Here is a 27,947-nt window from a genome sequence, read left to right on the forward strand (position 1 = left end):
GTCACCATAAGGGGTGGAGCGAGAGAGGGAAGGAGGAGGAAGAGGAAAGGAGGGAGAGAGACCAATGAGAGAATGAGGGGGTGGGTGTGTGAAAAAGGGGTGAGGGGTGGGTGTGTGAAAGAGGGGTGAGGGGTGGGTGTGTGAAAGAGGGGCTGTGGTATGTGTGATAGAGGGGGTGTGGTCTGTGTGTGTGGATGGGGATGGGTAGAGATTGAAGGGATTAGAGGAAGTAAAAGCGCGAAAAACAAGGTAAGGATGAATGTTTGTGCATTTTATGATGGAAAATGAACATGTTTTAATTCTGACAGATGATGTGTAACGTGCACATGTGTGAAGGAGGGTTTTCAGGTTTCACGTGTCTTTTGAAGGGAGAAATAAGGACCATGTGAATAATTTCATTTTAATTGTGTTAGATGATGCTCGTCACGCGTCTTTGCAAATGCCAAAATCAATGTTGTATATGAATGCCAAAGTGCACTGCAGTCATATGGCTTAAGTCCTGTTGCAGTACAGAAACAAAATACTGGGACAGTTTCATGAGATTAAAGGGGTAGTCTGCCATTGTAAAAACAAAACAAACGTATTTAAAGTAATTCTCATGATGATGTATCAATCGCAAGTTTAAATTTGGCTTTTAAACTTCAATTTTGTCCCCTTTTCAATGTCCTCATCTTTACATTATGGGAACAGTGATGTGTACACACACTGTTGTTGTACTAAGCATGAAAAATAATCAGAACAAATGTTTATGTGATGCAAGACCAGATAGTACGAGGGTCAGGAGATTTGAAAATCAATACACAGGAACAAATATGTTCATCAACAGTTTAAGAGTTTAAAAGGATGCATTATGAATTAAACATATTATTTATATATGTGTCATTTAGAAAGAAGCAGAAAATCCCCCCCCAAAAAAACAACCAAAAACATGCACCACCACGCCCATTATAATGAGACAGAAAAATGTCCTCTCTGACTCCATCTAGTGGTGGTGATCAGTAGCTTCACTGTATCAACTGAATGTACTGTTATCAGTTACCAACCGCTATCCCTGACCCTGTGACCTCTGACCCTGTGACCTGCCCAACACCATCCCTTATAAAATCCCCTTTGAGTCCCACTATGTTACCATGACAACATAACAGATACACCTCACTCAGGGGGTAGAACCCTCTGATACTGTCACCGTCTACCTTGTGAAGTGAAGGAAACCATATTACACCGTAAAGTTGGAACCCTCCACTCCCTGGTTGAAGAATGATGTTACCATCCAGAGTTAGTTTGGTCACCATCGTGACAAAAAAATATATATACCCATCATAATCGATGTAATCACGTTTCTCTAAAATCAATAGTAATCTCATCAGACTTCCTGTGAAACTAAAACCATAAATATACCTTGCTGTGGATTGACAGTTGAGTAACAGTGTGCAAAGCTGTCATGAAGGCAAAGGGTGGCTTCTTTGAAGAATCTCAAAAATGAAATGATATGTTCAACACTTTTTTGGTTACTACATGATTCCATATGTGTTAATTCATAGTTTTGATGTCTTCACCATTATTCTACAATGTAGAAAACAGTAAAAAAATAAATAATAAATGAGTAGGTGTTTCCAAACTTTTGACTGGTACTGTATCTATATACATACATACAGTGTATTCAGGAAGTATTCAGACCTCTTGACTTTTTTCCACATTATGTTACGTTACAGCCTTATTCTAAAATGTATGAAATAGTCCCCCTCCCCCCAATCAATCCATACACAATATCCCATAATAGCAAAGCAAAAACTGTTTCTATTAAAAATAAAATACTTAAATATTACATTTACATAAGTATTCAGACACTTTACTCAGTATTTTGTTGAAGCACCTTTGGCAGCGATTACAGCCTCGAGTCTTCCTGGGTGTGACACTACAAGCTTGGCAAACCTGTATTTGCGGAGTTTCTCCCATTCTTCTATGCAGATCCACTCAAGCTCTGTCATGTTGAATGGGGAGCGTCGATGCACAGCAATTTGCAGGTCTCTCCAGAGATGTTCGATCAGGTTCAAGTCCTTGAGGAACTAAAGCTATTCAGCTAAAGGATATTCACAGAGTTTACCAAAACATTATGAACACTAATACTGAGATGCCCTCAGAACAGCCTTAATAAGTCAAGGTGTGTCCTGTGGGTGTTGGACCATTCTTGATACACACTGGAAACTGTTGAGAGTGAAGAATCCAGCAGCTTTGCAGTTCTTGAATCAAGCCGGCGCACCTGGCATCTACTACCATACCCTTTTGTTTGTCTTGCCCATTCACCCTCTGAATGACACACATACACAGTCCATGTCTCAATTGTCTCAAGGCTTCTTCAACCTGTCTCCTCCCCTTCCTCTACACTGATTGAAGTGGGGTAACAGGGAATGTATTATGTACCAGGACAGGGGCTAAAACCCCGTCTCTAATTAGGTGTCAATGTCTTGTTATATTTTAATCATGTTTCGTGAAGATGCTTCTGTCTACTAACTTTATTATAGGACATGATGGGATGTGGCCAAGAGATTTAACAACAGGGGCTGGGTCGGGGATTTCCTTACAGTTGTTGATAAGGAAATCCCACTTCATGATGATGATGATGATGATGGTAGTCTAACTCTCTCTCTTTTTCTCTGTCTCTTGCTCCCTCACTCTCACTCATACCCCCCCCCCCCCCCACCCACTCCCACAGACTGATGATGTCAACAGTGCTGTGCATGTCCTTCTTGGCCCTAGTCCTATCAGGAGGAGCCTGGGCGTTTTCTCCCATTGGGGACGGAGCCTCCACCCATGTCAGCATCACAGAAAAAGCTGTGCTACAGAAGGTCACAGAGGTGTGCCGAGCCATTGCAGAGTCAGAGGGACGAGACTTCACCCCCACGGTAAGTGTGTGTGTGTGTGTGGGTGTGTGTGTGTGAGAGAGAGAGAGAGAGAGAGAGAGAGAGAGAGAGAGAGAGAGAGAGAGAGAGAGAGAGAGAGAGAGAGAGAGAGAGAGAGAGAGAGAGAGAGAGAGAGAGAGAGAGAGAGAGAGAGAGAGAGAGAGAGAGAGAGAGAGAGAGAGAGAGAGAGAGAGAGAGAGAGAGAGAGAGAGAGAGAGAGAGAGAGAGAGAGAGAGAGAGAGAGAGAGAGAGAGAGAGAGTTGTGTGAGAGTTGTGTGTCAGAATGAGTGTTAAGATTTTATTTTATCTAAATGTGATTTTCTTTATCTACCTTTCCCTCAATTCTGATTGGCTGTTTTCTAACCTCTACCCTTTGACCTATGACCTTTCCATGTAGGGCAATTCTGCAGAGGAGCTGGTCCAGGCCTGCCTGGGACCCAAAGCAACAGGTGAAGTGTCAGCAGCTAAGTTCAAATCTGCCCTGAATGAGATCTACATACAGAACGGACAGGTGGACAGAGACTTTGTCAACAGGTTGGTGCTCCATTGATAGAGAATGAGGTTCCCTTATCATGTCAACAGGTTGGTGCTCCATTGATAGAGAATGAGGTTCCCTTATCATGTCAACAGGTTGGTGCTACATTGATAGAGAATGAGGTTCCCTTATTATGTCAACAGGTTGGTGCTCCATTGATAGAGAATGAGGTTCCCTTATCATGTCAACAGGTTGGTTGGTGCACCATTGATAGAGGATGAGGTTCCCTTATTATGTCAACAACTGAGACATACACTGAACAAGTTCCACAGACATGTGATGAACAGAAATTGAATAATGTGTCCCTGAACAAAGGGGGGGGGGGGGGGGGGGGGTCAAAATCAAAAGTAACAGTCAGTATTTGGTGTTGCCACCAGCTGCAATAAGTACTGAAGTGTATCTCCTCCTCATGGACTGCACCAGATTAGCCAGTTCTTGCTGTGAGATGTTACCCCACTCTTCGACCAAGACACCTGCAAGTTCCTGGACATTTCTTTGGGGAATGGCCCTAGCCCTCACCCTCCGATCCAAAAGTTCCCAGATGTGCTCAATGGGAATGAGATCCGGGCTCTTTGCTGGCCATGGCAGAACACTGACATTCCTGTCTTGCAGGAAATCACACACAGAACGAGCAGTATGGCTGGTGGCATTGTCATGCTGGAGGGTCATGTCAGGATGAGCCTGCAGGAAGGGTACCACATGAGGGAGGAGGATATCTTCCCTGTAATGCACAGCATTGATATTGCCTGCAATGACAACAAGCTCAGTCCGATGATGCTGTGACACTCCGCCCTAGACCATGACGGACCCTCCACCTCCAAATCGATCCCGCTCCAGAGTACAAGCCTCGGTGTAAAGCTCATTCCTTCGACGTTAAACACGAATCCGACCATCACCCCTGGCGAGACAAAACCACGACTCATCAGTGAAGAGCCCTTTTTGCCAGTCCTATCTGGTCCAGCGACGGTGGGTTTGTGCCCATAGGCGACGTTGTTGCCTGTGATGTCTGGTGAGAACCTGCCTTACAACAGGCGTGCAAGCCCTCAGTCCAGCCTCTCTCAGCCTATTGCGGACAGTCTGACCACTGATGGAGGGATTGTGCATTCCTGGTGTAACTCGGGCAGTTGTTGTTGCCATCCTGTATCTGTCCCGCAGGTGTGATGTTCGGATGTACCGATCCTGTGCAGGTGTTGTTACATGTGGTCTGCCACTGCGAGGATGATCAGCTGCCCATCCTGTCTCACTGTAGCGCTGTCTTAGGCGTCCCACAGTACATTGCAGTCCTCATGCCTCCTTGCAGCATGCCTAAGGCACGTTCACGCAGATGAGCAGGGACCCTGGGTATCTTTCTTTTGGTGTTTTTGAGAGTCAGTAGAAAGGCCTCTTTAGTGTCCTAAGTTTTCATAACTGTGACCTTAATTGCTTACCGTCTGTAAGCTGTTAGTGTCTTAAAGACCGTTCCACAGGTGCATGTTCATTCATTGTTTATGGTTCATTGAACAAGCATGGGAAACAGTGTTTAAACCCTTTACAATGAAGATCTGTGAAGTTATTTGGATTTTTACGAATTATCTTTGAAAGACAGAGTCCTGATAAAGGGGTGTTTCTTTTTTTTACGTTTTTTTTTTACCTTAATTTAACTAGTTTTAACTAGTATTCCTAAACTCATTATTGTAAACATTTAGGATGTGCATCCTTCTTACACCCTTCTTCTAGTTTATCTAAAATATGAACTATTTAAACAACTAATCATTGTCATTATTATGCCAGTCCAAGTGAACATTTGGTATATCACTCCTACAGCCGTTTTCTATATAAAAGCAATTGATCATTATCTTTATTATAACAGCCCAGCCCATCATTTTAACTCAGAGGCGTTTGCTCTGGGCCGGCGCCTTATAACTGATGGGGTGGCCAGCATCAAGGCCAACGTACAAAAGGAGAACTTCCAGGCTGCCAGAGAGACACTGGGGAGAGTACTGCACACACTACAGGTAAGAGGAGAGAGAGGGGGGGGGGGGGGGGTGAAAGAGGGGATATGCAAACATTTCCAGTAGCTAGAGAGACACTGGGGAGAGTACTATACACACTACAGGTAAGAGGAGAGAGAGGGGGGGGGGGGGGGGTGAAAGAGGGGATATGCAAACATTTCCAGTAGCTAGAGAGACACTGGGGAGAGTACTATACACACTACAGGTAGCTAGAGAGACACTGGGGAGAGGACTGCACACAGTACAGGTAGCTAGAGGGACACTGGGGGGAGGACTGTACACAGAACAGGTAGCTAGAGAGACACTGGGGAGAGTACTGCACACAGTACAGGTAGCTAGAGAGACACTGGGGGGAGGACTGTACACAGTACAGGTAGCTAGAGAGACACTGGGAAGAGGACTGTACACAGTACAGGTAGCTAGAGAGACACTGGGGGGAGGACTGCACACAGTACATGTAGCTAGAGAGACATTGGGGAGAGTACTGCACACAGTACAGGTAGCTAGAGAGACACTGGGGGGAGGACTGTACACAGTACAGGTAGCTAGAGAGACACTGGGAAGAGGACTGTACACAGTACAGGTAGCTAGAGAGACACTGGGGAGAGGACTGCACACAGTACAGGTAGCTAGAGAGACACTGGGGGAGGACTGTACACAGTACAGGTAGCTAGAGAGACACTGGGGGGAGGACTGCACACAGTACAGGTAGCTAGAGAGACACTGGGGGGAGGACTGCACACAGTACAGGTAGCTAGAGAGACACTGGGGGGAGGACTGCACACAGTACATGTAGCTAGAGAGACACTGGGGGGAGGACTGTACACAGTACAGGTAGCTAGAGAGACACTGGGAAGAGGACTGTACACAGTACAGGTAGCTAGAGAGACACTGGGAAGAGGACTGTACACAGTACATGTAGCTAGAGAGACACTGGGGAGAGGACTGTACACAGTACAGGTAGCTAGAGAGACACTGGGGGGAGGACTGCACACAGTACATGTAGCTAGAGAGACACTGGGGGGAGGACTGTACACAGTACAGGTAGCTAGAGAGACACTGGGAAGAGGACTGTACACAGTACAGGTAGCTAGAGAGACACTGGGGAGAGGACTGTACACACTACAGGTAAGAGGAGAGAGAGGGGGAGGGGGGGTGTTAAGGGTTATGAACCCAGTGAATAAAGAGAAAACTATACCATAAAAATGCCATAAATGTGTCAATCTTATGAAATGTATATCTGCAGGATACATTGGTCCTTTTAGCATGATATATTATGTTTCATAGGGTATTTATGAATTTATGGATGTCCTTCATCCATTTGGTATGATGTGTTACAAATTACAATTCATATGATATGTTACGAATTTCAATTTGTTATTGCTAACGTTAGCTAGTGGGCTAATGTTAGCTAGGCTAGAGGTTAGGGTTAGGGTTAAGGTTAGGGTTAAGGTTAGGAGTTATGTCAAAGGGTTATGGTAAGGGTCAGGGATAAGGGAAGGGATATCTAAAAGGGTTAAGGTTAGGGTTATTAGGTTAGCTAACATGCTAAGTAGTTGCAAAGTAGCTACAAAGTAGTAAGTAGTTCAAAAGTAGCTAATTAGCAAAAATGCTAAAGTTGTCTGTGATGAGATTCGAACGCACAACCTTTGGGTGACTAGATGTTTGCGTTATATGCCCGGCCAACCACTCTCTGTTCACTCATGTAACCATACCAAATGTAATATATGTTCGTTATGTTCTTTTCAGTATCCAGGATAAACGTTAAAATTTACGCCATTTAGCAGACACTCTTTTCGAGAGAGAGAGAGAGAGAGAGAGAGAGAGAGAGAGAGAGAGAGAGAGATCCAACGCTTTCAAGAATCAAGGGAGATAAGATCAGAAGTTGCAGACCAGCCACCAACTCCCTGAGATAAATCAGACACTTCTTTAGACCTGCATCTGATGGCGCCTCACAGACTGGAGGACAGCCAGCAAGATAAATCTAACCCTTGGTTTTCTTCTGAACTATCTGAGCTCATTTAGATGAGAAATCCGGCCTGAGCCAAAGCAAGGAAAACTGACTGTGTAGTTGTCTGGCAATCTTTCAGACAACTGAGAAAGAGACGTACAATCTACGTTAAGAAAGCTTTTTAAGCTCTATCTCTGACTCTGCTGGTGATCGTACATTTTTTGGGGGGAAACATTAAATGTACTGAAGCGTACAAATTCCTCTTCTTTCCTGCCTAAGCAAGTTCTGTCTGACTCTGGCATCATAACGGAGAACACTGGGACACATGGAGCTTTTTTATCATCATTTTATCTTATTTTGAGAGAAACTGGGGTTTAATTTACACTGGTCAATCAATCAACTGCCTTTCCCTCTTCCAGCCTCTAGCTGACTTGACTGTTAACCCGTCAGCTTCTAGTGAATATTTTGTTGTCATTGCAACAGTTCACTGTGATGTGCTGGATGCCTTGCTTAAGATTCATGTCAAATAATCCACTGGGGCTGATATGCTTGATCCATTTTGGCTGCAGCTCTCTGCCCCCCTGATTGTTGTTAACCAATATTTTTCATCTGATGGACTCCCGAGTGGTGCAGCGGTCTAAGGCACTGCATCTCAGTGCTACAGGTGTCACTACAGACCCTGGTTTGATTCCAGGTTGTATCACAATCCGGCCATGATTGGTAGTCCCATAGGGCGGCTCACAATTGGCGCAGCGTCGTCCGGGTTTGGCCGGGGTACGCTGTCATTTTAAATAAGAATTTGTTCTTAACTGACCTACCTGGTTAAATAAAGGTTAAAAATGAAAGATTATATATGATACTATCGCCCAAGGTTTGGAAGGCTCCCCTTTCACAAAAGTGATGACCCTTGTGTCCTAAATAATGAATCGCCCTATCTCTAAATGTTCTTGACTAGCTAAAAATATTAGAATCCTTGATTCATTCTCAAGCTAAGATCATTCTTATCTTTGAAATGTACATCGGTCAGGTTTTAGACTAGGTCGTAGCACTATCTCTGCTGCATCCATGGTTCTAAATGTACATCGGTCAGGTTGTAGACCAGGTCGTAGCACTATCTCTGCTGCATCCATGGTTCTAAATGTACATCGGTCAGGTTTTAGACTAGGTCGTAGCACTATCTCTGCTGCATCCATGGTTCTAAATGTACATCGGTCAGGTTGTAGACCAGGTCGTAGCGCTATCTCTGCTGCATCCATGGTTCTAAATGTACATCGGTCAGGTTGTAGACCAGGTCGTAGCACTATCTCTGCTGCATCCATGGTTCTAAATGTACATCGGTCGGGTTGTAGACTAGGTCGTAGCACTATCTCTGCTGCATCCATGGTTCTAAATGTACATCGGTCAGGTTTTAGACCAGGTCGTAGCACTATCTCTGCTGCATCCATGGTTCTAAATGTACATCGGTCAGGTTTTAGACCAGGTCGTAGCACTATCTCTGCTGCATCCATGGTTCTAAATGTACATCGGTCAGGTTTTAGACCAGGTCGTAGCACTATCTCTGCTGCATCCATCAGTCAGGTTGTAGACCAGGTCGTAGCACTATCTCTGCTGCATCCATGGTTCTAAATGTACATCGGTCAGGTTTTAGACTAGGTCGTAGCACTATCTCTGCTGCATCCATGGTTCTAAATGTACATCGGTCAGGTTTTAGACCAAGTCGTAGCACTATCTCTGCTGCATCCATGGTTCTAAATGATGTCGTTAATTGTATGGATAAAAGGCAACACTGTGCTGCTCTCTGTCATCGACCTGTCAAAGGCTTTTGATCCTTTTGATCAGTCACTGCTCATTCAGATGCTTTCCTCAACTGGTCGTGAACAGGCTGCATGGAACTTTTCAAAACCACTTTACAGATTGAACTTAATGTATACCTACTCAGGTTTCCTGGATATTAGATAAGGGGTCCCGTAGGAGTCGATTGAAGTGTCTATCTTACATCTAGAAGATATAAGAAAGTTCAGGAAATATGTCTTTTTTATGCATATTAAACCCCTTTTTTGGGGGTATGCACAAAACTACCTCCATACTGACATTATTTAATTTAACCGGTAACGAGTCCCTTGACACATGGGGTCACATTTGTTTGTAGCCCTTCAGACGAGTCTCGTGGGGCAAAATGGAGACCGCCATTATGTTCGTGAGAGTCTCATCTTTTCATAGAGTGGTTATTGTAGTAAGTAAGCCAAACCGTTCGGACGCTACAAGACATTTTCCTGAGAAGACCGATTTTCGGGATGTCTCTTGGTCTGACAAACATCGCTGTAGCACGACCACCTTTGACCACAGATAGGCGGATGCAGTGGTTTGAGAGGCAGCCCAAGCAAAAAACAGATATCTCTTCCTTAAACTGACGGATGATGCTGGGGATTTTTTATTATGTTACTTAGATCGATGCAACGGTCCTTCAATAGACTCTAGTACAGGGGTGGGCAAACTTTTTGGCTCGAAGGGCCACATCGGGGGAAGCATTTTTTGAGGGACCAATTGTTTGTTAAAATGAATTTGCATCAGCCTCCTGAATGGCGCAGCAGTCTAAGGCACTGCATCACAGTGCTTTAGTTGTTACTACAGACCCAAGTTGATCCCAGGCTGTGTCACAGCTGGCTGTGACTGGGAGACCCATGAGGCGGCGTACAATTGGCCCTGCGTCGTCCGGGTTAGGAGAGGGTTTGGTAGGCCGAGACTTCCTTGTCCCATCACACTCCTGTGGTATCCCGGGCGCATGCATGCTGACACGGTCGCCAGGTGTGTGGTGTTTCCTCCAACACATTGGTGCGGCTGGCTTCCGGGTTAAGCGGGCATTGTGTCAAGAAGCAGTGCAGCTTGGCTGGGTCGTGTTTCGGAGGACACACGGCTCTCAATATTTGCCTCTTCCGAGTCCGTAAAGGATTTGCAGCGATGGGACAAGACTGTAACTACCAATTGGATACCACGAAATTGGGGGTAACAAAAAAAATCTATGTTTATGTCTCGCGGGCCGTGCTAATGCAGATTATTGAACTGATGTTCCTATTGGTCCTAGACTATGGTGACATCATCTATATGAATGTAGATGCCACCTCATTAAAGCCATTAGATGCAGATTGTCACAGCACACTGCGCTTTATTACCGCTGACAATTTTACTGTTCAGCACAGCATTCTCTACCAAGGTGTTGGCTTGGCCTCTTTGATGTCACATAGGTTGATACATTGCTATGATTTCATTTATAAACATCGTTACTAAACTTTAGACATACGAGTTACCACACCCGGTCTCAGGGATGGAAATTCCTTTGGTCTCTACTGAGTTAGGTTAATCAGCCGTTCGTTTTTCTCTAAATGTTCTTAAATGTGATGTTTTGGTGCCTCTAGGTCAATTCAGAAAGCTGATTGAGGACCTTATTACTTATGACCATGACCATCTCCAGTAAAAGTTGCGCCCCTGTTTTTGATGTGTGGATTTTCTGTAATTTCTGTAATTTAGGGCTGATCTGTAAAAGTGACATTGGTCTCAGTATGACTCCCTGATAAAATAAAGGATAAATAAATTGAAAATGAATAAAAAACACAAGGAATTAAAGGGTAGAGGGAGAAGGAGGGGGGAAGAAAACATCGCACCTCATCTCTCATTTCATATTTCACCTTGGCTCAAGTGTTATCATCTGAACCAAGTTAACTTCTGTCTAGAGGTGTCTGTAATAGGGAATTAGATAGATGGCTTTCCCTCAGACACAGACTTGGTATATAATACATGCTTGTGTTTTTTCAGGACTTCTACAGCCACAGTAACTGGGTGGATCTGGGATACACTGAACCCTACGCCAACCTGATCCGCCCCGATCTCCCACTGGAAAACCTGGCAGGTAGGGAGGGCTTGAGTTAATGCAGCAACGAGGACAGCTAGGCATGGGATCCAACTGGAGGGAGGGAGGAAGGGTGGTAGGGCAGGGAGGGAGGGAGGGTGGGAGGGTGGTAGGGCAGGGAGGGAGGGAGGGTGGAAGGGCAGGGAGGGAGGGCTTGAGTTAATGCAGCAACGAGGACAGAGAGGCATGGGATCCAACTGGAGGGAGGGAGGAAGGGTGGTAGGGCAGGGAGGGAGGGAGGGTGGTAGGGCAGGGAGGGAGGGAGGGTGGAAGGGCAGGGAGGGAGGGAGTGTGGTAGGGCAGGGAGGGAGGGAGAGTGGTAGGGCAGGGAGGGAGGGAGGTTGGGCAGGGAGGGAGGGAGAGTGGTAGGGCAGGGAGGGAGGGAGGGTGGTAGGGGAGAGAAGGAAGGAGGGAGGGAGGGAGATTGGGCAGGGAAGGAAGGAAGGAGGGAGGGTGGTAGGGCAGGGAAGGATGGAGGGTGGTAGGGCAGGGAAGGAGGGAGGGAGGGTGGTAGAGCAGGGAAGGAAGAAGGAAGGAGGGAAGGAAGGTTATAGGGAAGGGAAGGAAGGAGGGAAGGTTATAGGGAAGGGAAGGAAGGAGGGTGGTAGGCAAGGATGGAAGGAATGAGGAGGGAGAGTGGTATGGAATGTGAAGAAAAAGAACGATAGCAGATAAAAACAGGAGACGAGATAAAGAGATAAATCTGAAGACACATGACTCGACCTTCGCCTCTCCCGAGCCCATTGGGGAGTTGCAGCGATGAGACAAGAATGTAATTGGAACGCAATTGGATATCAGGAATTTGGGGAGAAAAAAGGGGGAGAAATACAAAAATTAAATATATTTAAAAAAATGTAAATGCAAAAAAATATACCAAATAAAAGTATTTTATACTACAACATATCTACACTATATATACAAAAGTATGTTGACACCCCTTTAAATGAGTGGATTTGGCTGTTTCACCCACACCTGTTGCTGACAGGTGTATAAAATCGAGCACACCGCCATGCAATCTCCATAGACAAACATTAGCAGTAGAATGGCCTTACTGAAGACTTCACTGACTTTGAACGTGGCACCGTCATAGGATGCCATCTTTCCAACATATTTTCTGCCCCGCTAGAGCTGCCCGGATAACTGTAAGAGCAGTTATTGTGAAGTGGAAATGTCTAGGAGCAACAATGCAAACTTTTAGGCCACACAATCTCACAGAATGGGACCGCCGAGTGCTGAAGCTCGTAAAAATCGTATGTCCTCGGATGCAACACTCACTACCGAGTTCCAAACTGCCTCTGGAAGCACAACTGCACAATAACTTTTCGTAGGGAGCTTCATGAAATGGGGTTCCATGGCCGAGCAGCCTCACACAAGCCTAAGATCACCATGTACAATGCCAAGAGTGTTGTAAAGCTGGCCACCATGGGACTCTGGAGCAGTGAAAATGCATTCTCTGGAGAGATGAATCACTCTTCATCATCTGGCTGTCCAATGGACTAATATGTGTTTGGCAGATGCCAGGAGAACACTCCCTGCCTCAATGCATAGTGCCAACTGTTTGCTGGAGGAGGATTAATGGTCTGGGGCTGTTTTTCATGGTTTGGGCCCCTTAGTTCCAGTGAAGGGAAATCTTGACGTTACAGCACACAATGACATTCTAGACGATTCAGTACTTCTGAGTTTGTGGCAACAGTTTGGGGAAGGTCCTTTCCTGTATCAGCTTGACAATGACCCCATGCACAAAGCGAGGTCCATGGAGAAATGTTTTGTTGAAATCGGTGTGGAAGAACTTGACAGGCCTGCACAGAGCCCTGACCTCAACCCCATCGAACATCTTTGGGATGAATTGGAACACCGACTGCGAGCCAGGCCTAATCGCCCAACATCAGTGCCCGACCTCACTAATGCTCTTGTGGCTGAATGGAAGTCCCCACAGCAATATTCAAAAATCTAGTAGAATGCCTTCCCTGAAGAGTGGAGGATGTTATAGCAGAAGAGGGGGGACCAACTCCATATTAATGCCCATTATTTTGGAATGAGACAAACACATGTCCACATACTTTTGGTCATGTAGTGTATTTGTATGTGTTGTAGAAACTACTGGGGGCTAGCATATTGGCTTGTAAAGAGAAAGAGATATCTTTCAATTATTTTGAATGACAGTGAACAAAAAGTATTTCATATATTGTATAGACTAAAAAAACAAAGAAGTTGAATAAAATACTTATTTTACTATGAAGATAAGGGGTGTCCCTCAGTTTTATGTCATTTGTGTTACCCCCTTGAAAATCACAGATGAAAAAGATATACATTGACCTTGAGCATTCGAGCCTAGTGGTTAGAGCCTTGGGCCAGTAACCAAAAGGTTGCAGGATTGAATCCCCGAGCTGACAAGGTAAAAATCTATCATTCTACCCCTGAGCAAGGCAGTTAACCCATTGTTCCCCAGGCCCCGAAGACGTGGATGTCGATTAAGGCAGCCCTCTGCACCTCTCTGACTCAGAGGGGTTGGGTTAAATGCGGAAGATTCATTTCAGATGAATGCCTTCAGTTGTACAACTGACTAGGTATCCCCCTTTCCAAGGGTTATCTGGGCAGGGTTTATGTTAAAGAAAATGATTAGCTAATCACACCCTATCAGTATGTCATACATTTGAGGATTCCGTGAATCATTTGGTGTGTCTCAATCCAACGTGTCACTTGGTGTTAGTCAATTTAAATGAAGGGAAATAACAATGTGAGCAAAATCATTAATCACATCACTAGAAATTCATTTTTAATGGCTTGATGACCTCAGATTTGAGCATTTGTAGCCTCCATTTCAGAAAATCCTCCTTTACTTAAAATGTATCATTGGTGTTACCATCATTCATGTTACTACTCATACTGGTGGCATAATGTTATTATAATGGTAAAAACTATTTAAAGTTATTGAGGTGCCATATTGGTTCATTTAGAATGGGAAGATATACCCAAATGCATTCATATAACAATAAATCTGCTCTTTTTTTATGCCACCGTAATTCAAGAACGAACCTTGAAAGTTGTGTTTTGGTTTTGTAGATGTTAAAACCCCAACCTGCAGTGACTGTGCCAATGGGGGGTTCTGTTCCAACTCCATCCTTCCTAACATCCTTAATGAGAAGAAACTCACCTCTGGGTACATGGGGATCTTGTCCTCAGCTAAGCCTAAAGGTACACACACACACGCACACACCAACACACACACTACCCTCCCCACATACCCACACACTCTCTAAATAACACCCATCATCACCTCTCCCCCCCAGGTAAGTGTAGTCATGGCGGTGCAGCTGACCTAACCAGCTCCAAGGCTCCTCGCGGGGGCATCAGCAAGGATGAGCGTCGCTCTGACAACGTGGCCCTGCACACTGCTGCTGTCACCGTGGCAACGACCGCAACCCTCCAGCTGCTGGATGACATCCGGGGCGCCGCCGGTGACAACAACTACCTACGGTAAGGAGAGGGGTAGAGGGGGGTGAATGAGAGGAGAGGGGTAGAGGGGGGTGAAGGGGAGGAGAGGGGTAGAGGGGTGAAGGAGAGGAGAGGGGTAGAGGGGTAAAGGAGAGGACAGGGGTAGAAGGGGTGAATGAGAGGGGTAGAGGGGGTGAAGGGGGGGAGAGGGGTAGAGGGGGGTGAAGGAGAGGAGAGGGGTAGAGGGGGGTGAAGGGCAGGAGTGTGGTAGAGGGGGGTGAGGGGAGGAGAGGGGTAGAGGGGGTGAAGGAGAGGAGAGGGGTAGAGGGGTGGTGAAGGGCAGGAGAGGGGTAGAGGGGGGTGAGGGGAGGAGAGGGGTAGAGGGGGGTGAAGGAAAGGAGAGGGGTAGAGGGGGGTGAAGGAAAAGAGAGAGGTAGGGGGGGATGAAGTGGAAAGGTAGAGGGGGGAAGGAGAGGAGACGGGTAGAGAGCGGGTAAAGGGGAGGAGTTCAGTAGGGGGGAGGAGTAGAGGGGGGTGAAGGGGAGGAGTAGTGGGGAAGAGGGAAATACCCATGTTGAAGTTACTCACACTCTCTATCTCTTTATCTCTCTCTCTCCCACAGCTTCATGGGCATAGCGCGTTCGTCAGTGGTTGTTTTTGTGATTGACACTACGGGGAGCATGAGTGATGACATCCTTGAAGCCAAGAGAGTCGTCTATGAGATCATCGACAGCAAGAAGGGAACGCAGGATGAGCCCTCCCAGTACATCCTGGTCCCATTCAATGACCCAGGTAAGGCTGGCTTTACACTCCACCAAGCATTCTCCTTAGCAAAACCTCATTGACAAACTCTGGCATTCACCGAAATGCCTGTGTGATGTGTGGTTAAGTCAGGAAGTGGTTAGTGATCACTGTGTGTTTGTGTGTTTAGAGTTTGGACCCCTGATAAAAACGACAAACCCTAATGTTATGAAAGCAGAGATCGCTAACCTCACGGCTGAAGGAGGTGGAGACCTCCCTGAGATGTGCCTATCAGGGCTCCAGGTACAGTGATTTGCATGACTATCTTCCAATCAGGTTTCAGATATAATCCCTTTCTCTACAGTGCACCTGACAATAAATAAAGACACGAAATATCACTTTCTCTCTCTCTCTGTCTCTCTATCTGTCTCTCTCTCTCTCTCTCTCTCTCTCTCTCTCTGTCTCTCTCTCTCTCGCTCTCTCTCTAATTTCAATTCAATTCAAGGGGCTTTATTGGCACGGGGAAAAAAGTGAAACAAACAATGAAAAGTGAACAGTAGATGTTACACTCACACAAGTTCCAAAAGAAAAAAGATATTTCAGACGTCATATTATGTGTTGTAACGATGTGCAAATAGTTAAAGTACAAAAGGGAAAATATACAGTGCCTTGCGAAAGTATTCGGCCCCCTTGAACTTTGCGACCTTTTGCCACATTTCAGGCTTCAAACATAAAGATATAAAACTGTATTTTTTTGTGAAGAATCAACAACAAGTGAGAAACAATCATGAAGTGGAACGACATTTCTTGGATATTTCAAACTTTTTTAACAAATCAAAAACTGAAAAATTGGGCGTGCAAAATTATTCAGCCCCTTTACTTTCAGTGCAGCAAACTCTCTCCAGAAGTTCAGTGAGGATCTCTGAATGATCCAATGTTGACCTAAATGACTAATGATGATAAATACAATCCACCTGTGTGTAATCAAGTCTCCGTATAAATGCACCTGCACTGTGATTGTCTCAGAGGTCCGTCAAAAGCGCAGAGAGCATCATGAAGAACAAGGAACACACCAGGCAGGTCCGAGATACTGTTGTGAAGAAGTTTAAAGCCGGATTTGGATACAAAAAGATTTCCCAAGCTTTAAACATCCCAAGGAGCACTGTGCAAGCGATAATATTGAAATGGAAGGAGTATCAGACCACTGCAAATCTACCAAGACCTGGCCATCCCTCTAAACTTTCAGCTCATACAAGGAGAAGACTGATCAGAGATGCAGCCAAGAGGCCCATGATCACTCTGGATGAACTGCAGAGATCTACAGCTGAGGTGGGAGACTCTGTCCATAGGACAACAATCAGTCGTATATTGCACAAATCTGGCCTTTATGGAAGAGTGGCAAGAAGAAAGCCATTTCTTAAAGATATCCATAAAAAGTGTAGTTTAAAGTTTGCCACAAGCCACCTGGGAGACACACCAAACATGTGGAAGAAGGTGCTCTGGTCAGATGAAACCAAAATTGAACTTTTTGGCAACAATGCAAAACGTTATGTTTGGCGTAAAAGCAACACAGCTCATCACCCTGAACACACCATCCCCACTGTCAAACATGGTGGTGGCAGCATCATGGTTTGGGCCTGCGTTTCTTCAGCAGGGACAGGGAAGATGGTTAAAATTGATGGGAAGATGGATGGAGCCAAATACAGGACCATTCTGGAAGAAAACCTGATGGAGTCTGCAAAAGACCTGAGACTGGGACGGAGATTTGTCTTCCAACAAGACAATGATCCAAAACATAAAGCAAAATCTACAATGGAATGGTTCAAAAATAAACATATCCAGGTGTTAGAATGGCCAAGTCAAAGTCCAGACCTGAATCCAATCGAGAATCTGTGGAAAGAACTGAAAACTGCTGTTCACAAATGCTCTCCATCCAACCTCACTGCGCTCGAGCTGTTTTGCAAGGAGGAATGGGAAAAAATGTCAGTCTCTCGATGTGCAAAACTGATAGAGACATACCCCAAGCGACTTACAGCTGTAATCACAGCAAAAGGTGGCGCTACAAAGTATTAACTTAAGGGGGCTGAATAATTTTGCACGCCCAATTTTTCAGTTTTTGATTTGTTAAAAAAGTTTGAAATATCCAATAAATGTTGTTCCACTTCATGATTGTGTCCCACTTGTGTTTGATTCTTCACAAAAAAATACAGTTTTATATCTTTATGTTTGAAGCCTGAAATGTGGCAAAAGGTCGCAAAGTTCAAGGGGGCCGAATACTTTCGCAAGGCACTGTATCTAAATAAATATGTGTTGTATATACAATGGTGTTTGTTCTTCACTGGTTGTCCTTTTCTTGTGGCAACAAGTCACAAATATTGCTGCTGTGATGGCACACTGTGGTTGATCAAAATATGATTTTTTTCCGAATTCTTTGTGGATCTGTGTAATCTGAGGGAAATGTGTGTCTCTAATATGGTCATATATTTGGCAGGAGGTTAGGAAGTGCAGCTCAGTTTCCACTTCATTTTGTGGGCAGTGAGCACATAGCTGGTCTTCTCTTGAGAGCCATGTCTTCCTACGGCGACCTTTCTCAATAGCAAGTCTATGCTCACTGAGTCTGTACATAGTCAAAGCTTTCCTTAAATTTGGGTCAGTCACAGTGTTCAGTTATTCTACCACTGTGCACTCTCTTTTTAGGGCCAAATGGCATTCTAGTTTGCTGTGTTTTTCTGTTAATTCTTTCCATTGTGTCAAGTAATTATCTTGTTGTTTTCTCATGATTTGGTTGGGTCTAATTGTGTTGCTGTCCTGGGGCTCTGTGGGGTCTGTTTGTGTTTGTGAACAGAGCCCCAGGACCAGCTTGCTTAGGGGACTCTTCTCCAGGTTCATCTCTCTGCAGGTGATGGCTTTGTTATGGAAGGTTTGGGAATCCTTCCTTTTAGGTGGTTGTTGAATTTAACAGCTATTTTCTGGATTTTGATAACTCTCTCTCTCTAGTTGGCGCTGACTGGTGCCCCTGCGTCGTCCAACATCTATGTTTTCACAGATGCCGTTGCTAAGGACATTGAATTAAAGGAAACGATCGTGGCCCTGATCAGGAGCACCAAGTCAACCGTGAGCACTTCCTCAAACACTTCCTGTTTTAGAAGAAAACATTTCCTGCAGTTCAGGGTTGTATTCATTAGGCCACACAGTAGCAAAACGCAGCAAAATGCGCAATTCTTATTGGACAAGTAGTCATTGCCTTTTTTCTTTCTTTCTTCGTTTGGTGCCTAATGAATACGTCCAGGCAAACCACCCGACCTCTCTCAAACACACCTATGTGTCTCTCCAGGTGTCTTTCTTCATGACTGATGATGGTGCTGGTGCTAGAAGGAGGAGGCGTGGAGTAGAGTCCAGGGTAGCTACATTCGAGACCTACAAGGACTTGGCGCTGGCGTCTGGTGGTCAGGCAATCAGGGTCAGCAAGGAAAATCTGCCCCAGGCCACTGACGTCATCATCGACTCCTCCACCTCCGCTCTGGTGAGTCAACACTGGTGGCCGTTTTGTTTTGGATCAGTTTTTTTTATTTAAAATCAATCAAAACTTGATGAATGAAAAACAAATAAATGCTCAATGAACTTTAAAAATGCCTTGGCATGTCAAAATAACATAACATAATATCATAGCATAACATAGCATAGCATAACACAGCATAACATAACATAGCATACTGTAGCATAACATAAAATAACATAGCATACTGTAGCATAACATAAAATAACATAGCATACTGTAGCATAACATAAAATAACATAGCATACTGTAGCATACTGTAGCATAACATAAAATAACATAGCATACTGTAGCATACTGTAGCATAACATAAAATAACATAGCATACTGTAGCATAACATAAAATAACATAGCATACTGTAGCATAACATAAAATAACATAGCATACTGTAGCATAACATAAAATAACATAGCATACTGTAGCATAACATAAATTAACATAGCATGACAAAACCAGTAATCCCAGCCCCCGTCCCACAGGAGGGCTTTTGCTTCTTGGTAGGCCGTCATTGTAAATAAGAATTTGTTCTTAACTGACTTGCCTAGTTAAATAAAGGTTAAAACAAGGTTAAATAAAATACATTAAATAAAAACAGTAGGTAACTATTTATGTCACTTCCACTTTCTCTCCTTTCTCATTCTGTCCATTTCTCCTCCTCCTCAGGTGACAGTCCTACAGCGAGCGAGGAACCCAGGCAGAGCTGAGACATTCTCCTTCCTGCTGGACGAGTCTCTGAACAACATCACCATCTACATCACTGGAAATACCATCACCTTCACCCTGAAGAACCCTGCAGGTAAGAACCTCAAACATCACTGGATAGTTCCTCACCTTCACCCTGAAGAACCCTGCAGGTAAGAACCTCAAACATCACTGGATAGTCCCTCACCTTCACCCTGAAGAACCCTGCAGGTAAGAACCTCAAACATCACTGGAAAGACCCCCACCTTCACCTTGATGAACCCAGCACGTAAGAACCTTAAACACATAGACAGATCTAAGGTAAGGTTTTAGGTAAGAGTTCACCTCACAGAGTAGCGTGACGTTTCCTCTGGACACTGATCTAAGGTCAGAAGTGGAGAATCTTGGTTGCTGCCCTATAGCCAGCCGGTGTGATGGGGATGGGTGAGAAGTGGTGGAAAAAATGACTCAATTAAAAGTGAAAGTTATCCAGTAAACTTGAGTAATAGTCTAAAAGTGTCTGGTTTTAAATGTACTTAAGGACAGTAGGAGAAAAAGTCATCAGTAGTCATACTTGAGTAAAAGTACAAAGTACAAAGTAAATGCTATACATCAAATTCCTGATATTAAGCAAACCAGACGGAGAGACAGGGACACACCCCAACACTAAGTTGAGTCCGCCAGATCACAGGCAGTAGGGATGGCAAAGCATTATAATGATAGGTGCCATAATTCTGTCCTGCTTGAGCATTCTAAATGTAACGAGTACTTTTAACTGCAGGGAAAACGTATGGAGTAAAAAGTACATTATTTATTTTAGGAATGTAGTGGAGTAAAAGTAAAAGTAATCAAAAATATAAATAGTATAGTAAAGTACAGATACCCCCCCAAAAAACCGACTTACTTAAGTACTTTACACCCCTGTGTGTGAGACAACCATGCTTGAATGTGTTCCACCAGGTGTGGTCAGGTATGTTTGACTGGCATCCTGCAATAATCCCATTTCACCCTCCTTGCCCCTACAGGTGTGACCCAGAAACAGAACGAGGCCAACGGGGAACTGGGGACTGTCCAGACAGTGGGCAACCTCTACAGGGTCCGTCTGGCCTCCAACAAACAGACAGGATTATGGGAAATCAGCATGAACTCCAACCAGCCCTACACACTGAAGGTCACTGGTGAGTTACCATAGAGATATGCACATCCTGTTTAATTATGTGTGTTACGCTCATGCTCAACACTAGAATGCAGCCACGATACATACAGTACCCAGACCTGGGTTCAAAAACGGTTTGAAATCATTTAGAATACTTTAAAATACTATTTAAAACTACGTCAAAACGATTTAACAATTTGACCCCAGGTCTGGAAGAGCCATACATATAGAGAAGGGAGAGAATACAGCCCTCACTCACAGTCTGTCTGCAGCCTGGTCTCATAGACTAGATGTAACATAGTAAAAGTAAATCTTGGAAACTCAAGTTAGTATGATATGTTATGTTTGGTACGGTTACATAAGACAGAAGGTTTCTTAAGGCAAAAACAAAAAGAGGGTGGATAGGTGGGTGTATAATGCAAATTGTCTAACAACCCAAAGGTTATGTGTTCAAATCTCACCATGGAAAACTTTAGCATTTTAGCTAATTAGCAACTTTGCAACTACTTAGCATGTTAGCTAAACCTAACCCGTACCTTAACCCTTTTAACTAACTCTTCCCCTAACCCTAACCTTAGCTATTTGACCAAACTCCTAACCTTAACCCTAATCCAGGGGTCTCCAACCTTTTCTAGCATGAGAGCTACTTAAACAAAAACAAAAAAATGTCACAAGCTACAACATTTTTATATAGCCTTCAAATAGACACATTCTTCTCATCTCCCCTGTGACTCTTCCCCGGGCCTTTAATATACAAGAGAAAGTAAAGCACTATGTTTTCTGTCAATGTATTGTTTGTTTCCCAAATTCGTAACATATTTACAATTCGTAAAATATTGTACCAATTGCAATTTGTAAAATATCATCCGAAATGGATGATGGACATCCACAAATGAATGCATAACATATGAAACATAACACATAACACTAAATGGAGAGTCTCGGATTTACTTCCAGAATAATACAACATTGTGAGACCAGGTCGATGTGTGTTGAAGCGTCTGTGTGTTTGTCTCCAGGTCAGAGTACCATTGCCTTCATTTATGACTTTGTGGAGACTTTCGATGGACCTCATCCGGGATACGCCCTCATCTCTGGCCGTCCACAAGCAGGTAAAACACTACAACATCATCTTAAAATCATTACCATATCAAGCAGCTAATCTGTCATAATCATCATTTTACTCTGGCGATGTCATGGCGACATATTCCACTTGAATGCAGCTGCGACTTAAAACACTAGAACCGCCTGGCCTTTCAGAACCGCCTTGCCTTGTTTTGTGTGCACCTGCCGACTTGACAGTGTGTCCTCTTTTTCCCAGTGGGAGCTGGGGTGCTTGGGGAAGAGGGAGAGCAGGACACGCTGCGGCCTTGACAGTGTCTTCTTTTTCCCAGTGGGAGCTGGGGTGCTTGGGGAAGAGGGAGAGCAGGACACGCTGCGGCCTTGACAGTGTGTCCCCTTTTTCCCAGTGGGAGCTGGGGTGCTTGGGGAAGAGGGAGAGCAGGACACGCTGCGGCCTTGACAGCGTCTTCTTTTTCCCAGTGGGAGCTGGGGTGCTTGGGGAAGAGGGAGAGCAGGACACGCTGCGGCCTTGGAAGCCTGCTAGGCGGCTGTAGCTTCCTACTTAGCGTTCATGTCGTTCTCACGAAGCACACGTGCCAGATCCATGATGAAATCTCTCTCGCTGACTGTCTTGTCCAGGCATTGTTTGTACAACACGTGCGCGTTGATAGCAGTCATGTCGAGCACGTTGTAGAACACCTCAACTGGCCAGCGTCGAGTACCTCCTTTTACAGAGTACAGTCTTGTCGAGTGCATCCACACCAACCTATTGCATTAAATAAAATAGAATAGGAAATGTTAGAATTATATAATAATAGCAATACTAACAATAACAATAATATGAGTGTAATATAGTATTTGGTGTTTGGCTATCTGTATATGGAAGAGATACATACCTTTGGGCGATTGTAATCTGTCAACGTCTCCGTATTCTTCTTCTGGTCACTGCCAATGGCAACAGTGGGATGCATGGTGCTGAAGATGCAAACAGATTTTTGTGTGTGTTAAAGCCGTTAGATGCTTATACCAAAGCGCACATGGTTTTACCACGGGGCCACGGGGCCACGGGGCCACAAGTTCTGGTTCACTGCTTTCTCTATCAGAAGGTAGGCTGGTCCTTTTTGATGTATTGTAGGTCAAAACATTGGATCCTGTTCATTTAGAAAGTCTATTTGCAAAAACTGCATTTACCTACAGACATATCACAGGCACTGTATGACCTGCTCTTGACAACTCTTTAAATTCCTTCCTTCAATCTTCAGAACACTGTACAGATGGATGCATTGGTGCCCCTCGGGCGACTCAGATTGTTGGTTGAGGAACTCTACTGAGCAAAGTGGTTGTTTTTCATGATTCATGTTTTGTATTTAAAAAGCATTTGTTAGTGTATTTCCTATGCTCCCATGCTGCCTCGATTGTGCAATTGTGGTCATGCAGGTATCCCTTGTAAAAGAGACCTTTACCTTGTATAATCAGACCTTTACCTTGTATAATCAGAGACCTTTACCTTGTATAATCAGAGACCTTTACCTTATAACCTTTACCACTATAATCAGTCACAAAACGTCATTACTACCTATAATCAGTCACAAAACGTCGTTACTACCTATAATCAGTCACAAAACATCATTACATCCGATAATCTGTCAGAAAATGTAATTATTTATAATTTGTCATAATGTATCTGACCCTAGAACATTTACATAGCCACACCCTTCAAGAGCATGTTTCCTGTTTCCTCCTCTCTCTCTTCCTCTTTTATCTCCCTATCCTTATACTCTTCCTACTCTCGCTTTCCCTCCGTTCCTCCTCTCCTCCCAGGCATGCCTGCCATGTTGTTGGTATCCGTGTTGGGCAGAAAGGGCCCAGCCTCTGTTAAGGTGGCTGACATTGCCTTGGTGACAGTGTCAGGGTCAGAGGTCGTAGGCGGGGCCCTGGAAGACATGGGCAACGGGAAGTTCCTAGTTACGGTAACCAAGGTCCCTGCGGGGGAGTTTGTGGTGCTGTTGAACGGGACAGACGTGGTCTCCTCCACCGTGTTCCAGAGACAGTCCACCACTCAGATGTCTGTCTCCAAGGTTACCATCAAGGTAAGTGATGCTGACACACTTCCTGTTTACATTGAAAATCGCATTTCATTTGTAAATCGTGAAGGAGTTCATATTGCATATTGGGATAGTGTTAGACAAAAACCATAGTCATAGACATTTAAAAAAGTGGACCTCACAACAGCTCCTCAACAATTCCTCTTTCGGGTTGTTCTTGTCTTCTCAGGCCGTGGTGGACAGAAGCATGGAGCCTGGTAAAACCTTCACCCTTCCCTTCACCGTCATGACCGACGCCACTGGAGGCAGCTACAAAATCAGTGCCAGAAACGACCGAGACTTCAAAATGAACGTCCCTGGCAGGTAGGGATCAGGGCTGGAATATCAAAGCCTGAGACTGATTCCAGATCAGTATGTACACATTGGCCATAGGAATAATTTCAGCATAAACAGATTAGGGACCAAAACAGATCTGTTCAAAATCAGCTTCTCCTCTATGCTGGCAAAAACCTTAAGAAAAATTGTCCTCTCTTGGCATCACTTGTATTGACACTTAATGCTAACCCGTTGCTGCTGCTAACTTATCAGCATCGCTGTGACCACCGGAGGAAACGCCACCGGTGAACTGACCATCACGGTGCCCGCCAACACACCCTCAGGAACAGACGTCACCCTGACCATCGAGGCTGTGGCCCCCGGGGCGTCCGACTCCAACTACGCCGTCCTGCGCCTCTCTGTCGTCACCAAGGTAACCTCAGATATATGTACAGATATAGCAGATATGCTAGAGAGTGGAGGTATAGATAAAGATACACTAGAGACCTGAGAGGCCTATATGAGCTTTGTCCACCATATGGGCTGTCTCCACTATATGGGCTGTCTCCACTATATGAGCTGTCTCCACTCTATGGGCTATCTCTACTGTATGAGCTGTCTCTACTATATGAGCTGTCTCCACTATATGAGCTGTCTCCACTATATGAGCTGTCTCCACTATATGGGCCGTCTCCACTATATGGGCTATCTCCACTATATGAGCTGTCTCTACTATATGAGCTGTCTCCACTATATGAGCTGTCTCTACTATATGGGCCATCTCCACTATATGGGCTGTCTCTACTATATGGGCTGTCTCCACTATATGAGCTGTCTCCACTCTATGGGCTATCTCTACTATATGAGCTTTGTCCACCATATGGGCTGTCTCCACTATATGAGCTGTCTCCACTATATGAGCTGTCTCCACAATATGGGCTGTCTCCACTATGTGGGCTGTCTCCACTATGTTGGCTGTCTCCACAATATGGGCTGTCTCCACTATGTGGGCTGTCTCCACTATGTTGGCTGTCTCCACAATATGGGCTGTCTCCACTATGTGGGCTGTCTCCACTATGTTGGCTGTCTCCACAATATGGGCCGTCTCCACTTCTCCCTCATCATGATGATTGCGGTGTCTCTCTCTCTCTCTCTCTCTCTCTCTCTCTCTCTCTCTCTCTCTCTCTCTCTCTCTGCAGGTGACAGATTTCACCCCTCCCCAGTGTGAGATGGTTATCACCTCGTCGGTTGACTGCCCAGCTGACACTGCAGCCTGCAGCTCCGCCTTCTGGCAGCTCTCTGCCAACCTGACCGACGGTGTCAATGGCACGGGCATCACCAGCCTCAAACACCGCCAGGGAGCGGGCAGCCTCACCCACACGGACCTGAAGCAGACGGTCGTTGCAGCAGAGTTCAACGCTTCGTGCTGCTCTCTGACAGTGGAGCTGGTGGCGGTGGACAAAGCCATGAATGTCGGCACCTGCCGGTTTTCCATCGTCCGCAACGCGGGACCGCCCTCCATGGCTCTGTCCCTCCCACTGTTGGTGTGTCTGCTGGTCTCTGCCCTCTTCACTACGTCCTTCACTGACTTACTTATCTGATTTTAACCTCATGGACTGACTGACTGCCAACCCGATACTACCTCTTAAACTTAAAGAAGAAACATTTCTCAACCAAATGTCTATGTTTGATGTAAATGGCATGTCATAGAAGGGTTCAGAATACCTGTTTTGTGATTTCACCTGTTTTTCAGAACTTATCCCAAATAGCAAATGACTTCCTCATCCTCGTTGTGTAGTATGAGGCTCTGAAAACACATGAAGAAAGGCTCCAAAAACACCCAGATTCGTCCTTTTAGAAACGGCAAAGATCTCAGTATAGTGATGCAGGTCTTTAGATGTTGTACACGTGAAATTGTGCCTTTCAGAACTTTATCCGCAATATTATATTCCTTTTCTGCGCCACTCGAGACGATTCCCCTCCTATATCGGGTGCTTTGCCTTAACTTTCTGAAGATCAACAACGTTTTATCCAGTCGACAGGGGGGGATTTAGTCTTTTTTTAAACTTTCTTTATTTCATCAAACGATGATGATTTTTTATTTTTTTTCTATAAATGATGATTTGCTGAATAATGTTGACGGTATACGGGGCACGTGATGATATCACTTAACTATAAAGCTCCCCTCTCCATGTGATTCTAAATGCCTACTGCTTGCTAAAGCTATTTCTCAACTATAAACACAATGTGTCTTTGCAGGATCCTTGTCCTGACTTTCCAGAATGCCTGAATAGCTTCGCCTTGATTTTCTGATTGGCTGGATACAAGTTTCAACATCCAATTATTTCAGATCTAGTAGAGTGCAAGTTTCACTGTGGCACCGTGGCGATACGTTGGCACATGATGAAAATGCTTAGAATATGACAAATATCAGTCAATTCTTGCATTCTATTCATGCTGGCTTTTGCCAGACGTGAAACAGATAGGTTGGAGGGCAGACAGACTATCACCAATGTATTAATTGCCAATTTGCCTAAATGGGTAATGGAAACACTTCAACCACAACGTTTTTATATAGGTTTTCTATAGGTGTGATGTCATTACGTCCATCTGTTTTTATCGACACAAGACAGTTCAGTGGAAACGCGCCGTAGCAGGTCACTTTCTAAATGTCTACAAAACATCACTGGGCAAGTGAATGGAAACATAGCTAGTGATGGCACAATTGGGCATCAGGTTGATATGATAAGGAAAGCTAATATGTTTATTAACACCTATCCAGGTGTTGTTAGATCTGGCAGGCATCTGCAAAGTTTTCATCTGGGAACGTACCCAAGGCCACCATGAAAATGAATGTTTCTCGTGTAGAAAAGAGCCAGCAGCTTCTCTCAAGGCAATTTCTCAACATGTTACTTGCACTGTAATAGTGATGTTTTAATGTTTGTCTCCAGTTTACCTCTCTGGCGTGAATAAAAGGCTCTGCTGTCCTGCTGCACTGGTGACTCGTGTTATTTGTTTTGTTATGATACGGAGGGAGTTTAGTAGCCGTGTGAAACTAGCCTGGGCCCGGTTTCCCAAAGTCATCTTAAGGCTAAATTCATCTTCAGAACCTTTGTAGGAACATCGTTAAATCCGAGCTGTTTCCCAAAACCGTGGTTATTAACGTTGCACTTGAAAACACTCGTAGTCTAAGCACTGCCTCGGACCACACGTAGAACAGCTAAGTGCTTCGTTAAATGTTTTGTTGCTCTCCCGTGTCACTTTATACAGCGAAGATGTCTGCTAAACATAGAATCACGTGTTTTGTCAATTTCTCTGTGAGTGCCGATAACTTCAGAACAAAGTTGACTACAAAAACAAAGATGACTGCATTCAAATATAAATACATTAGGTAATAGGCCTATTTCATTCATATATTCATGTTCAATCTATTTGGATACTTGTAGCTTACACTACTGTCTGTCATTTGTCTCATATTTCATGATGTGTAGCCTAACTTGCGCAACGATGTACCAAATCTGTAACATCACATCCCCACTCTGGAACAACATCACATCACCACTCTGGAACAACATGACATCACCACTCTGGAACAACATGACATCACCACTCTGGAACAACATGACATCACCACTCTGGAACAATATGACATCACCACTCTGGAACAACATGAC

General features: G+C 44.6%; 1 protein-coding gene across 1 annotated transcript; it reads left to right on the top strand.

Annotated features, from left to right (window-relative positions):
* Positions 1–72: 72 nt before the first annotated feature.
* Positions 73–27,268, top strand: LOC118936781 (von Willebrand factor A domain-containing protein 7). The gene is made up of 18 exons (XM_090210074.1): positions 73–249; positions 2,714–2,903; positions 3,298–3,434; positions 5,285–5,429; positions 11,188–11,281; positions 14,345–14,476; positions 14,572–14,758; positions 15,339–15,508; positions 15,648–15,760; positions 18,455–18,571; positions 18,792–18,980; positions 19,678–19,810; positions 20,721–20,873; positions 21,871–21,963; positions 23,735–24,003; positions 24,188–24,321; positions 24,547–24,706; positions 25,473–27,268. Exons 2-18 carry the CDS (start codon positions 2,718–2,720, stop codon positions 25,872–25,874), a joined length of 2,814 nt encoding a protein of 937 aa, XP_090066200.1. The 5' UTR covers positions 73–249; positions 2,714–2,717; the 3' UTR covers positions 25,875–27,268.
* Positions 27,269–27,947: the final 679 nt, after the last annotated feature.

This window comes from Oncorhynchus mykiss, chromosome 19 (assembly GCF_057628025.1).
Source record: "Oncorhynchus mykiss isolate SJ-2025 chromosome 19, ASM5762802v1, whole genome shotgun sequence".
NCBI lineage: Eukaryota > Metazoa > Chordata > Actinopteri > Salmoniformes > Salmonidae > Oncorhynchus > Oncorhynchus mykiss.

Bases quoted from the DNA above. Each gene is read 5' to 3' on its own strand.
- LOC118936781 (XM_090210074.1), top strand. From the start codon at position 2,718: ATGATGTCAACAGTGCTGTGCATGTCCTTCTTGGCCCTAGTCCTATCA. The intron at 2,904-3,297 runs GTAAGTGTGTGT...CTTTCCATGTAG, and splicing joins GACGAGACTTCACCCCCACG to GGCAATTCTGCAGAGGAGCT. The intron at 18,572-18,791 runs GTGAGCACTTCC...GTGTCTCTCCAG, and splicing joins TCAGGAGCACCAAGTCAACC to GTGTCTTTCTTCATGACTGA.